This window comes from Synchiropus splendidus, chromosome 3 (assembly GCF_027744825.2).
Source record: "Synchiropus splendidus isolate RoL2022-P1 chromosome 3, RoL_Sspl_1.0, whole genome shotgun sequence".
In the NCBI taxonomy this organism is placed as follows: Eukaryota; Metazoa; Chordata; class Actinopteri; order Syngnathiformes; family Callionymidae; genus Synchiropus; species Synchiropus splendidus.
In genome coordinates, this window is record NC_071336.1 from 23243130 (window position 1) to 23257645 (window position 14516).

The 14516-nt window shown below is 41.8% G+C and overlaps 1 protein-coding gene across 1 annotated transcript; it reads right to left on the reverse strand.

Annotated features, from left to right (window-relative positions):
* Positions 1-7299: 7299 nt before the first annotated feature.
* Positions 7300-14282, reverse strand: LOC128756452 (suppressor of cytokine signaling 6). The gene is made up of 3 exons (XM_053860986.1): positions 14102-14282; positions 13502-13576; positions 7300-11831 (listed from the first exon to the last, which is right to left on the reverse strand). The coding sequence occupies exon 3, from the start codon at positions 11703-11705 to the stop codon at positions 10113-10115; it is 1593 nt and encodes a 530-aa protein (XP_053716961.1). The 5' UTR covers positions 11706-11831; positions 13502-13576; positions 14102-14282; the 3' UTR covers positions 7300-10112.
* Positions 14283-14516: the final 234 nt, after the last annotated feature.

Consider the following 14516-nt stretch of genomic DNA (forward strand, 5'->3'; position numbering starts at 1 on the left):
TATCCTCAAGTTGCTTGAATCATCTCACTGTGATACTCCGACTCCAGACATTATTAAACAAGTTTATTAAAATAACAACACATAATCCAGGAACATGGATTCACCCTTTGAAGCATAGACCATAAAACTGTTGACAGAGAGCACCAGCTCTTTAAAACGGAGCTCTTTATTGGTCCTTGAGAAGAATTTAAAGTCATCACTATACACATATGTATCCCATATAAAATATCTGATCAACATCCACATCAAAAGGTCTTGTTTGAATAATATTCTAAAACAATGTGTTCAGTGTAGCTCCCTAGTTCAGTTCTGGTTATTATTAGGAGGAGAAGGAGAGACACTGAGGACACTTCACTACATCGCTGTAAAAAAATTAAAAATCACTCTAGTCGCGCAGATGTGACGCGTGTGACATCAATGAAAACAAATCAATCTCCTCTTACAAGTTAGCTCCGTGCTAACTGACATGCTAGCTGCTAGCTGGAGGGTGTGTGGCGTCACAGACCAAACACTTTTTCATCATTCTACCATGGTGTCGAAGGGGTTTGCTCATCTTCGCAAACAAAACTAAACCACACTTTTGAACAGTACGACGCTCAAACTCCTCCGTGACTGTGACTGAGGCGGTCAGTCGGAGGTGGTGACGCGGAGCCTACGGCGCACAGAGTGTCCAGTTGGAGTCGGACCTCAGTCAGGGACCAATGAAAGGAACAGAAATGAACATATCTTAATGATTGATATGTGAATGTGATATTTTCTCACTGCTTCTGAATAACAACCAGTTCTCAATGCCCATCCTGCAACCTGTATGTGTTTCCACCAACAGCAACACGACGTCGACAAATTTTTGTTGTCAACGTTATCGATGACGTCAACTTATCGTCGCAGCACTAATTCGAACATTGACATACATCAAACTACCTAAAATTTGTGGGCGACTAGATAGTTGCATGCCCAAATAAAATAAATAAAATAAAGCAACAACAGCCGTGAATATTCAAGAATTCTCCCCTCGCAGAATTAAGTTGAACGCTCTCCCGGTCTTCATTACAAGTGCGTGGCCAGTGGCCATTTCCACTCAGCAAATTGGCATTACATTATTGACTAACTGGAAATGATAGCGGCAGAGCTGTATGGCAGGACACACTAAGTACTTGACCCTGATTTACGGATGAATATTTCATTGACTACAGCGTGTTGAATTTAGCCATTTCATGCAAGACCTGCATTGAAGGGACAGTTTGCTCTCGTGGGGAAAGAGGCATTCAAGTCCAGGACGGCTAATCTCCATTGACATAGCAGATCTAAATAACATGGACAGTATTGAGAGGGAGGTATTTCAGAGGGAAGCCCTCGGCTGTGGTGAGAAGAAGAGAGGAGCTGACAGATTTAATACGAGGAGGCTGGATGGAGACATATCAGCCAGATGATGAGCTCCAGTTATTTCAAATCATTCCAGGTAGTCGCTGTCTCTTTATGTGGCTGTTGGAATACATTCAGATCAGATGCAACTCCACTGATTCCATGGCATCATTCTCCTCCAGTGTGTTATGACATTTTAACTCATTCAATCTTCACCTGGCCAAGTGCGGATCCACTCCCCTGTATATCAGAGTTGCGGGCTCACTTGAGTGCAGCTCACAATTCATTCAGTTTGGATCTAATTTTAAAAGACTTCCCTCCAGGCCAACTTTCAAGCTACCTGAGAGTGCTGGTTCTGATTTACATCAATGGAGGAGATAGAGGCGGCTCCTCTGATCTTCTCCATCAGAGAGGAGAATCTGTGTAAACAATATTTTTTGGTGCAATCTCAACGCAGCAAGTGTGAGCTCTGCAGTTTATAAAAGTGACCCCAGAATAAAGCGATGAATACCACACGCATCATCGTCATCACCAGCAGCAGTTTCACTCCATCACGGTCTTCAACTGTGTGTTTATCTGAAGCAGCTCTGCAGCGGATTGAATCATGCAATCACTTGTTTAGCGTGGACCCGTCTCTAATCAATAGTGTGCTGACCTTTACCACCGGAGCCACGAGCAAATGAGCCTCATCAGCAACCAGAAGACTGAACTTGTTCAGGCGGTCTTCAGTTAAAACAAGATGGGAAATCACTGCTGCTTGTTATTGAGGTCATTCCTCAGAAGTCTCTCGGCGGCCATACTGACCGGCAGCCACCTGAACCCTGGGTAACCGTTCTCAGACCTTGACACATCAGCTGTTTCCCTGACAAACTGCACGCTCTGCCATCTTCCTCTGAGGGAGTAAACATTCGTCAAAGCATCGAGCTGTCCAGCATCCTCAATTATACGTTGGACATTGTGCCTTTTACTGCGCCAGGAAAAAGTTTATCCATGCGTCCTGTGAGTCACCGCGACCCCGGGATCAGTCTTTGCTATCTAGTGGACGAGTATAGTAGTGAATAACGTCTTCAGATATTTATTTAAAAACTGTTCATATAAAAAAGAAAACTGGATGTTTTGCAATAATCTGTTTTGGGTATAGCAGCGGGAGTATAATCTAATGAAGGACTAGATTGTACATCATAAAACCATTAGCGATCGATTTACGTTCCCACCCTCACCGATGGTCACGAGCTTTGGGTAATGACCGAAAGGATGAGATCGCGGATACAAGCGGCTGAGATGAGTTTCCTCCACAGGGTTGCTGGGCGCACCCTTAGAGATAGGGTGAGGAGTTCGGTCATCCGGGAGGAGCTCGGGGTGGAGCCGCTGCTCCTCCACATCGAGAGGAACCAGCTGAGGTGGCTCGGGCATCTGATCTAGATGCCTCCTGGACGCCTCTGGGCATGTCCTACCGGGAGGAGACCCCGGAGAAGACCCAGGACTAGCTGGAGAGATTATGTCTCCAGTCTGGCCTGGGAACGCCTCGGGATCCCCCGGGAAGAGCTGAGGAGGTTTGTGCGGATCGAGAAGTTTGGGCTTCCTTGCTCCGAATGCTGCCTCCGCGACTCAACCCCAGATAAGCGGCAGAAGAAGGTGAAGGTGAACAGCATTACCCACAATGCAACACACTGACTGACTCGCACACTGGATGGTGCAGAGTGATGGGTTCTACTACGACAATCTTTGACACAAAATTTGAAATGATGCATCCTATTAAATCAACCTCTTTTTTTTCCTTCAGAAAGTGTCAAGCACGGTGTAGAAGTTTTCACTGCCTGAAAACTGCCACTGTCACCAAAATACTTAAAAAAACTGGTGGAAAATTGGTGCGTGCTGGGTCTTCTCCCAGCTGGAAATGCCCACACTATGAGATCAGCTGTAGTGATATAGAGCAAGTATAGATCAACTGTAGTGATATAGTGCCTTTTAATAGTCAACTATTAAAAGTTAAAAAGGAATTTCAGACATGTTTACACCTCAAAAGTTACTTTATGCTTGACTGAGTGGTGTATATTACCAACTGTCATGGCACCACCCAAAACAATCTGAAACTACATTGTGCAGCTTTAAGTCAGCAGCACCTGAGATTTGAGTCATTATGTTTATTCAGTATTTTATAGTTTAGATCGAGACTTCTTAATCCATCTTATTCTTTCTTATATATATATATATATATGGTGGTGGGACTTTAACAAGTTAATTACGATTCATTAATTACAACATCATTACTATTAGTTAATCCCTTGAAAAAAATAATTTAATTTAAATTAATTTAATTTAACAATTTGCTCTCCAGACAACAGGGAACCTTTGTAAGTGCAGGAGTTCCTGGTCCACTGATCACACTGATGCACAAGACACGTCACAGCTAGGATGATAACAACAACAACAAACGTGGAGGAATCCCTGAACCAAAGCAAACAACAGCATCTGTTAGCTTTTGTTCAGGGATGTTTTTCGCCACACAATGGTCAGGGTTTCCACTACTCTGAATGTACTTGAAATTCTTATTAAATTTTAATTCTTATACAAATATTTTCAAGACATTAAAAGAGCTTGAGTTTAAACAAGGTGATATAAAAACTTGAATATAGCCACCATCGTGATTTATTGTCAAACTGATGCCAAATAAGCAATATTTTGTTGTTTCAATGTATGTATCATCATTTGATTCAGTAATATACCAAATTCATTCCAATTGAAAATTGTTGAAATCAATTGTTTAAATGTAATATTGTTCCCTCTCGACCGCACAAACGCACTTCATTTCTTTACCTTGCAAACATAACCTTGATCGTGACACATAGGAAGCAAACGTGTCAGGTAGCAACTGCTCTTTCATCAGGGAGCCAACTGACATTCAGTGGCAGCTTCACTGTAAAGGTGGGATCAGCGCTGCTTGACTGTCCGTGGCTCCAATCCAGGATCTCCAGGAGATCTCCATCCCCCTTGTTTTACGACAAACCGCCACCTGTTCTCATTTCATCTCCCCAACATCTTTGCTGCGACCTGATGGACCACCAGCCAAGGACAGACACTGGTGCTTGGTGAGACAGAGAAGCATGATTTCCCACCGTAAACATTCCCTATACATTTCCTGATGGTCACCACCTGTTTGCCTTCTTGCCAGAAAAATCTTGTTCTATCTGGAATATAAATAGTCTACAACAATATCACTGAGTTCCCTCAACATGTAATGTATAAAGCTTGGATTTCATTTTTTAAACCATTGAAATTTCAGGAGGAATAATACATTTGTGTTCGGAAAATTAAATTGTTTGTGGGCATTTATTAGCACATGGTTCAGAATTCAGCAGAAAAGACAAATAAATACTGTATCTTTACCTGGATCACAATTGAAAACAAGTATTAGAGACTATTTCGATCAGAGGTTAAGACGCTTGTTTGAAGAGCCACATGCAGAATAAACCGTCACACCCAGCGCAACGTAACAGTGAGCACCCTGGAGAGTGCTACAGTGGATTATTGACCGGTGGATCCGTCTAGAAAACAGAAGTTAAACACACACACACAAAAACAACAACAAAATAATGCATGAAGTCATGACTCCTCACTGCCTGTGCGAGCCTTTATTACACACACCGGAGTGCTAAAATATATCAGACAATTTTCCTTCCTGTTGTGGCTGCCTTTATGAGTCTGTAATAAAAACATTTTTTAGTCATATGTTAGAGATCCTTAATGTTGTGTTTGACGTCCTCACACACGTTTAATATTTAAATCGTGTAGCCCTTTTTAATAACTTAAAAATGAATTTCATTATTGTCATTATTTTCTTCAGAATTGGCTACTTTGAAATCCTTAAATTGTTGACGTGTTTAATAACATTTTCACTTCATTTCATTTCAAAAGTGTGAACTCTGTGACGTTAGTTTCCCACCCCTTAAACCAAGTCATCGCCAGACCAGTCGTTTAATGGCATGTTTTTAGTGGGAAAATTTCAGAAAACTGTTTTTTTTTTTTTTTTTTTCACAACACTTCTAAAAACAGTTTATCCCTGTGTTAATGCCAGACAAGTTGCATTGTCTTTTTTTTTTTCTAAAAAGATTTATTTTTTGTTGTTTTTGGGGAGGAGGGTATCATGGCCACAATAGCAGGAAAAAATATGCATTTTAAAGTTTCTAGATATGTCATCCACATGGTACAACAAAGTGGGAAGTTTATGTAATATTAAAAAAAGCTGGGTTTTTTAATTATTATTATTGTTATTATTAGTAATATTATGAGGCCATCTATTCTAATTTAAGTATTATTATTGTGTTTTTTTTTCCTTAAAAAGTTGTGTGCCATTGTTCGGGTGTTCAAACAGTGCCAGTCGTTCTTACGTCAATTCTTCCACTAACCTTTGGCACAATCTTTGCCACACATGTTGTATGTTCTAACAAGACATAAATCTACAATTGCCAAAAACTGACTTCCATCAAGTTGTTTGGATTCCTCTTTTCCAGCACCCTCAGGCAAAGGCCATCTGGTATCACAAGACTGTCCAGCTCCAGAACCTCCGGTACGTACTTCCCAAATGCTTGCACACCAGTTTCCAGTTAAATCCACATTGTGTATGGCTCTACCCTTCCTGATATGAATATGAATTTTTTTGTGAGGCAGTTAATAAGGTGTCTGATCTGCAAGTTTGTATGCCGAAAGGGAAGAAGAAGTGTGTCAGAAGATTCTGTAGCGCGATGCTAAGGTGCTGCTTGGTGTGAGGTCCAGAGAATGATGAGTGCAGTTCGGGAGCTAACAGGGCTAATTTGGGTTCAGAGGCGACTCATGTTTGATAGATGGAGAAGGACGGCGTCTCCGCGCCGTGCAGCGCCACTCGCATGAAATCAAAGGCATTAAAAGAAGTGAAGGTTTCTCCCTGAGCAGAGCGACATCTGTTGCCAGCAGGTTACGCCATCTTTATTATTACCTGCAAGACAAACCAATGCTTTCCTGGCTTGGCAATTTAAAGCGATACATATACTGGCTAATTCGTGCTGTCAACATCATCCCTGTTGTAGGTGAAAAATGGGAACACCACGCAGAGCACCAGATGGCAGGGACGGATCATAAATCTGAGGCAACGGAGGAATGATGGATGCTTTCTCCAGTGTAAACTGTTTCCGCCAAGAACCACACAGAGTACATCTTGAGCACTTTTGTTCACCGCTGCACATTGTGCGGGTATAAAATATCCTGAAATTCAATGTCAGCATAGAGGATCTCCCACACGATCAGGATTTTATATCATCGTTGTACATGATTAGACTTGTAGGCCTCAAAGGGCGGCAGTTACTGTAGGATTTTTGCTCCAACCGAGCAGGAACACATATGTTAACAGTGACTGGGGTTACATGCCAAGAGTAGCTCGACTAAGGCAACAGTTCGATTACGCTGCTGAGTCCGACGGCGTCATGTTCTCCTGGTTTACATGCAGTGAATTTAAAATTGAGCTAGGTGTATTTCACCTCTGTGACAAGGGGTGGCGCCGAGAGCGCTTCAGTGGCTCTGGTTCCTATGACCATAGAGCAGTCCTTCTGGGGCGCATGTGACCTCAGGGAACATTTTTTTTGACGTACTATAATAAAGTATAATTTTTTATTTTTATTTTTTATTCAGGCAAATTGATGCACTTTAAGTCTTTTCTGTTGCAGACAAAAACAATGTTAATCAAGTTGTTTGTAGGTTCTCGATATTACTTTTTTCTCTTTTCTTTAATGTCAACAAGAATACAATGTTATGCAGAGGTGTAATAAATATATATATAATAAATAAATAAATAAATAATCTATACTAGTGACAATTCATTGGAGTTTATCTACCAGCTTGTGCAACAAAGGGATTAACCAGTGACCACACGAAGGACATAAAAAGAAGTCTTTTTGTTTTGCTTTTTTATTAATCGGCAGATACAAAAACCTTTCAGACTGTATCCAAAATGTGCAATAAATCACTGTTGATTTGAAGAGAAAATATACAAAAGACAATTTCGGAAAATTGACAACCAATGAGAACTGGCCTGAACCAGTTATTCTACGGGGGGGAAATTACCGCTACGATGCTCTCCATCTGACGAAGTAGCTCAAGCTACTTCTCTCCCAAGATGAAAACTGAAGTCAGTGTTTTTGTACTTCTAAATTGGTGACATTCTGTTTCCCTGTTGTTAAACACAAGAAAAGGCAATCATATCCGTAAGCAGCACAAATGTGTCCTAACACATTTCAAATAAAATAGTCTTCCGATCTGTACCAGGATGTTTCCGTGAGGGCCAAACATCAGCTCGTAATAACTCATGTTTACTCGTGGAGATGCTTCACCGAGACATTTTCGTGTTTCACCAGTAGAATTAAAGAAAAAAAAAAAAAACGTTGAAGCAAAGTATGGAAGTTCCAGCTTGTCAAAAAATTGCATGAAGAATTTCTTTTGAAAACAAAAAAAACACAAAGGAAACACTGAATGACAAAACTTTCACATTTGAACTGAAAATAACACGCATGCAAACGAAAAGTAAAATCAAATTTACATCCACATTCTGGCTGTGATCCTATTCCTTGGAGAGCCCATGAGCAAAGCGCAGGCTTTGAAACAATGCTGGTGCCGTGCACTCGAGCCCACTGATGTCACAACACAAAAACATGATAGACTCCATCTAAACAGAAAATGAAGAGCTAAAGAACAAATGTGAAACTGTAAAATACATGGAGGGGGGCAAGTGAAGGCAGGTACACATCCATGTATATCACCCGAACATTCATGAGCAACTCATTTTCATCTGAAACTGCTGGGAACTGATGCCTGAAACAAGCGAACACGCCTCCTCCCTCGAAGAGCTCCTGATGGATAACAGTACATATCTTGTATATCTTCAACCAATGTTTGTTTGGAAAAAAAACCATCCCCCCCTACACTGCCAAACACTATCTAGATCCTTCATTCCTATACAACTCAAAGCTTTAAATGCTTCTAAGACTTTAAAACATGCAACATCATTTGAAATCTACCTTTAGCTTTGTCAACTTCAGTCAACCAAAACTACATATATGCTCCCGCAGCCTAACCAACAATTTGTTTTGAATACTTTTAAGGTCATGGATGTCAAAAGAAGCTCATTCATAGAAACAATTCCCTGTCAGGTTATAATAAAGCACTTGCGTAGCAAACTGTGTGCTCTTCCCTTAGCTCTGGTTCAAACAGCAAGTTGGGACGTAATGCAGCTCAGCAGAGACAATAACGTTGCTCTCCTTTCGACTAACAATCGGCCATGCAGCTCTTTCTAGGCTGATGTTCAAACCCCGCCTCGATGCAAAGACAACTTTTTTCACTTAATCGGTCGGAGTCAGGTTAATCGCTGATAATGGGTGACAAAAACAGCCAGTGCTAGGTCATGATTCAATCTTATTGCAGCTTGTTTATATTCGCATGGCGTCACAACTTCTCATCCCATCTACACTTGGCAACTAAGCCTTTAATATAGAAGCTGCCATTACATGCAGATCGAAGTCTTGAGGAGTTTGCCTTTGTCTGGAATTGGCCCGCAATTGTGCAGTTTGTGTTACATTCCCGTTGCTTAACAGAAAAGTACAAAGAGGAATATTTGCCGCTTCTCCCAAAGCACAGAGTGAATCTCCAGCATTATTAGTACCACTGTATTCAGACATGAGATAGGTGATTTGGCTCAAAACTTAGTAGCCACAGTAGAATTTCTTGGGCACATCTGGACAAAGAAACTTGGTCAGCTGTGTGGACTAGTTCAAAGAAAAGACGTATTCAAATGGTGTTACAATAAAAATGTTTTGAGCCGAGATGTCAATTCTGTCATTTTATCAGAACCTATCGAGCTGTAGAGGACAAACCAAAGAATTCCTGGTGTGGCTGGGATATTACAGACCTCCAAGCTATATTTTGGACATTCATTATTGAATTAAAAGATTCAGCTGGAGAGCTTAAGACTCAACTCCACTCATTTTGCACATCAAAGCCCATGCAGGTCATCGCAAGTACGATTGCACCATGAAAAATGTGAAGAAAGCATTTTCCGGGGGAAGTTGCATCAGATCTTCATTAGAAACGGTTTTCGCAACAGAATAACATGGAGCATCATAAATAAATGACTGGCATTTCTCCTCTAGATTCTTATAATTGTGAAGAAAAAAATCCTGTGCATTAAAAAGAGCTAAAGACGGTGTATCCTTTATGAACCTGTCGGACCTGTACCTGCGTACAGATCATCCTGAAACACAATTGCCATCACTATGATTGACATTACGGTTTCTGCAAACAACACAATTTCGATTGCCAATGTCAAATCAACATTTTTGAAACCATAGTTCCACATTTCTTTCATAATCACAAACAGATTTGATGTGCAGAATGGTGGAGTATGACGCCCCACTTTTTCATGTAAACAACTGCCTTTCGAAGCACGTAATGGAAAAAGACAATGATATCCAATCATTCCTGGAGGCGGCAAAGGCTCGAATTGAGTGTCTCAAGAGTGCATTGAATAAAAACACCGGTGGGTTTTATTCGTCGGCTAAATAATGGAATAGGTTACATCTGCCGGTGTATGACGAACAGCTGCAGATCCAAACTGAATCCCAACACTGTCGCATGGAAACAACCGCCACCATTCTAGTGTGTAAACCTTGATTAAATCTCTTAACAGAAGACAAAAGTGCAAAAATGTCACCGCTGTCCCACACGTGTCCTCAGTAGTGCTTCTCCTGCAGGTAATCTTTCATCTTGTTGGGTAAGGGCAGTTTCTGGATAAGGTCTATTCTTGTGTACTGTCTGATGACAAAGCGACAGAGGTACTGCAGAGAGCGCACTTGCATAAACCGAGACACTGGGTTGGTGAGTCTGACGGGGTAGGTTGCAGATCCTGCTATTCGAGACCTGGAATAACAGAAAGCTCCATTCTCTGAGTCTTTGATGGAGTGTTCAATGAGCTCAACTATGGACGTGTGTCCCTCCACGTCTGGCTGCTCGTAGAAGCTGAAGCGTCCATTCGAGTGTTCAATGCGGGTGTGAAGGGTTTTCCCCTGTGACCTGAAACTGAGGCTGAGCAGGTACCTGTCGTCCGAACTGTCTCTAACTAGGAATGAACCATCCGCCAAGTTCACCAGCTTCTCCTCCGCCTCCGAACGGGTGATGGGGCCCCAGTACCAGCCCTGCCTCGCTAGTTTCTTTAGCTCCTCAGTCAGGCTGGTCACCACCATAGGACCGCTACTCTGGACGGAGTCATAAACCCGGCTTACCCCAGGAGCTGAATTGGGGTCAAAGTTGAGGTGATGTCTTACTCTCTCAGCAACCTGGCTGTCTGATGAGCTGAACCCTGAAAAAGTCCTCGGGATATGTCCATGGCTTCCTGAAGGTGGCAAGGGCGGAGTGAGAGGTGGCGGGATGTCTACCCTCGAGCTGTGGAGCATCAAACTGGCAGAACTGATGAGAAGACTATTCACTGAAGTGTCCATAAACAAGTCTGGTGACAATCCATTATCCAGTTCGTGATCCTCTTGACCCTGGTCGGCAAGTATAGACCTAGTGTCGGCCTCGGCCACCACCTCCATAGGAGACAAGGTGTCTAAGCAGCAAGAATGTGATCCTTCTGGGTATATTCCCTCGTCTAAAGGCATTGTGTACTGAATATAGTCCTGAGGCGTTAGCCCCAGCACCACAGGCACATCATTTTCATCAATGTTCAGGTGCAGCTCACCGTTTTTTAGGGACTCTGCTTGGTCATGGAAAAGCCCTTCCATCTGTAGATCATGATAGTCTTTGCGGACGCCGTTGAGATTGGGACTTGGACTAGGAGAATGAACCATGGCTTTCACCTTTACCTCCATCTTGATACAAGCATCCTCAGAGTTGACTGGTCGAAACGGCCAGGGCGAGGGGCTGTAATGGTGACTGTGTAGTGACGCAGATCTTAGAGGCCTTTGGGCTTTCACCTCATTGAAGCTAATCGGGGCAGAGGATGAAGAGAAGGTGTCATCATCATCCACTGAGCCAATAGTCGAAGAGCCACCTTTCCCCTTCGCCTTCTGCTTGGCAGACAGCCTTCTCTTCAGAGATCCCATAATCCCCTCGCTTTTTGAACGACCCTTATTTTGCCCACTCTTGTCGTCTTCGCTGCCAAGATCACAGCCCGACAGGTCTTTGGTATAACAGCCGCCAAAAAGCGACTCTTCCTTTGAAAACTCGGCGGTCACCGAGGGCTGCTGGAGCATGACGAAGTTGCCATCCTCTTTGCCCTTTATGCTGAGGGACTTGCGGATGGTCTTAAGGCTTATCTTCTTCATACTGACAGGCCCTCCGAAGCGGGGGCATGGGATGACTCTCCTTGTTTCCCGACGAAAGGACTATCCACAGTGTCTTCCCATCAGGCCGCTCAAAACAAGTCATGCATACAAGGAACCCATCCAACCCTGCAGAAAAAGAACATTTTTAGACACACTCAGCTGAAATGAAAACACCTAAAAACACTACCATGATACAACAATAAGCAAAAGGTAAAAAAAAAAAAAAAAAATGGATTCCTTTTAATTTTTTAAGCAACTACCTCTAAATGAACCACACACTGACTAATTAAAAAAATTGACCAATCCCCAAATGAAAAGGGTTTTAATGATTGTTTCAAAAACAAATGAATCACCTTAAGCTCAACCACCTCCAAGTGCTGAATGAGTTAAATTCAAATACATAATTATACAAATTTCCGAGATTCGCAAAATGTTTTGCAAGGTGTTCGCTTGCATGTTGCAACTTGAGGTGAGGACAGTCAGAGAATAAGGTTGGACAATGCCCCAAACTGCCTTTGTTCTCTATATTGCTCTGCATTTCCCCACCTTTGCAAATTGGGAAATCATCTTCCACAATTTCCCACTTCACTTTTACTTCCATTTATTATTAGCAGCACGGAATGGGTAAGAAAATCACAATGATCCAGTCACCATTCAAATTAAGAAATTGTGTTCTAATTGCAAAATATAAATTTGTTTGAATACCTGCCTTCATAAATGCTTTGTGAATTTAGTGCATGTCCATTAAGGTTACGTATACAGACTTCAATCTTCTTGAGATTAGAAGTAGTTGTACAGCACAAAAAACACTTCAACTTGTTACCGATGTGTCAATTTGCATCACTAACTACTAGCAATTTATACTAGGAGCCACAAAATCCAAATTGCCTTTACAACATTGCAACAATTATTCAATTATTGTAATGTTATTAAATAGTTGGGGCTAAAAATCATCAACAAATCACAGAAGTCAACATTAAATCATTGCTTATTTTATTTGCAACACCTAAAATATTGGAACTTTAAGGTCAGCATGTTATGACACTGGGCCAGACTATTTCACGCTCATTTCTGAGCAATCAAAGTTTATGGAGGAATGGAGGGAAAAAAAGTAAGAAATGATCGTTGCTCTTGAGGATATGTATAAAGTCATAGCAATGAAATTAAGGATTAACCATCATTTAGTTCAGCAATCCTGCATGAGCCCACATAAGTTTGGGCTTGGGTTTTGCCGCAAATATCTGACGGTGACATGGAGATACAGTAATAAGAAATGAAGCTTAATAAAACTCTATACTCCCCATTTCAACCTCTCCACATATCACAGACAAGGCTGCTGTGATTGTGTTCATATTTGAAGTCATCAAAGCCTATGAGGTAACCAAACTCCCCGTTTACGTTATAATAAAACCTAAGGCTTGTTTCAGTTTATGACATTTATAATCATTAATCTAATAGAATCAAGGCAAAGACTTCAAAGGGTCATATTGATCCTTTGAGAGATTTGATGAGAAAAGCAGAATAGGTGGTTTAACACACGTGCACACACATTTCTGACAACAACAAACGCATCTTACTTGAACCACAAAGCGAAGTGAAATGAGGAATATTTTGAGGGATAAACATTAGCGAAGCCAGAAACGCACTAAATGTTTTGAGAACATGGGTCGCTCATTTTGGCAGATAGGTCGAAGAGATCTGGCCGCGTAAAACGACCACATCACTGACAGACACCCAAACAGTGGTGCACTGTAAGGAAATGAACTGATCAAGACAGCTGCAATCTGATTACTCACCATTATGACGAAGAAAATGGTGACTCTACTTGACTGGTTGGGTCAAGTTCCATTTCCACCCTCTTTCATTTGATCCTGCAGTCAAAACGATGGACTGTTAAATAATGCGACTGTCCAGATTCGCATTTGAATACAAGAAAGGGGAACTTCAAATGGGGAAGTCAACGTAGCAAGAGCACGAAGGTTCATCCTGACCTGGCGCGGCCTACAAACACTTCACGCCTGAGGCTACACAGTGGTTTAAAATATCAATGTAATGTTCGTGTTATTTTACAAACTCCGAGATTCCAGTCGTAGAATGACTTCTGCGTTTGCTGCTTAAGAAAGGGCATTTGCTGCGCTTAATGCGCTGCTATTGCACAACTACTACTTTGTTAGCACGTTGGTTTTCAGTTAATATGTCGCTTAAATTTCAGAAAAACAACCACATTCAAACAGCTGCATGATATATTACATACAGGGCAGATCTCGCAAACATATCCCTACGGTGGTAGAGTCTCTTACAGACGATGTAGCCATAAAACGACGCTTATTGTTGGCCAATGGAGGCTAAGCTAATTTAGCTAGCTTTGTTTGTAGTCGGTAAAAATACAAGTTTACCTTTCGTTAAACGAGCCCCCGCGTCCAAGCAAAAGAGCCGGACGTGTGCATTGTTTGATCTCCTATCGATTTAACGAGCAGCTACGGGCAGCAGACGACACTCTCCCAGCACGGTGTCACCTCTCAGTCCAGGTCGGCTAACAGTTGGTGGCGTTCGGCCTCTTCCTTTCTTCCTTTGTGCCTGTTGAAGTGAGGAAGCAGCGAATCAAACACACAGCAGCTCCATCAAGTTTGTGCAGCAGCCACAAGCAACAACCAAAACATGGACATGTTTTCATAAAATCAGATGAAGGGACACAGTAAATCTACGCTGTAGTATAAGTAAACATTTTTCGAATAGGAAGAAAATAAAAATAAAATCTTTTGTGATTTCTATTTCTGCTTGCATTGTAAATGAGAAAAGCCATCCAAATAA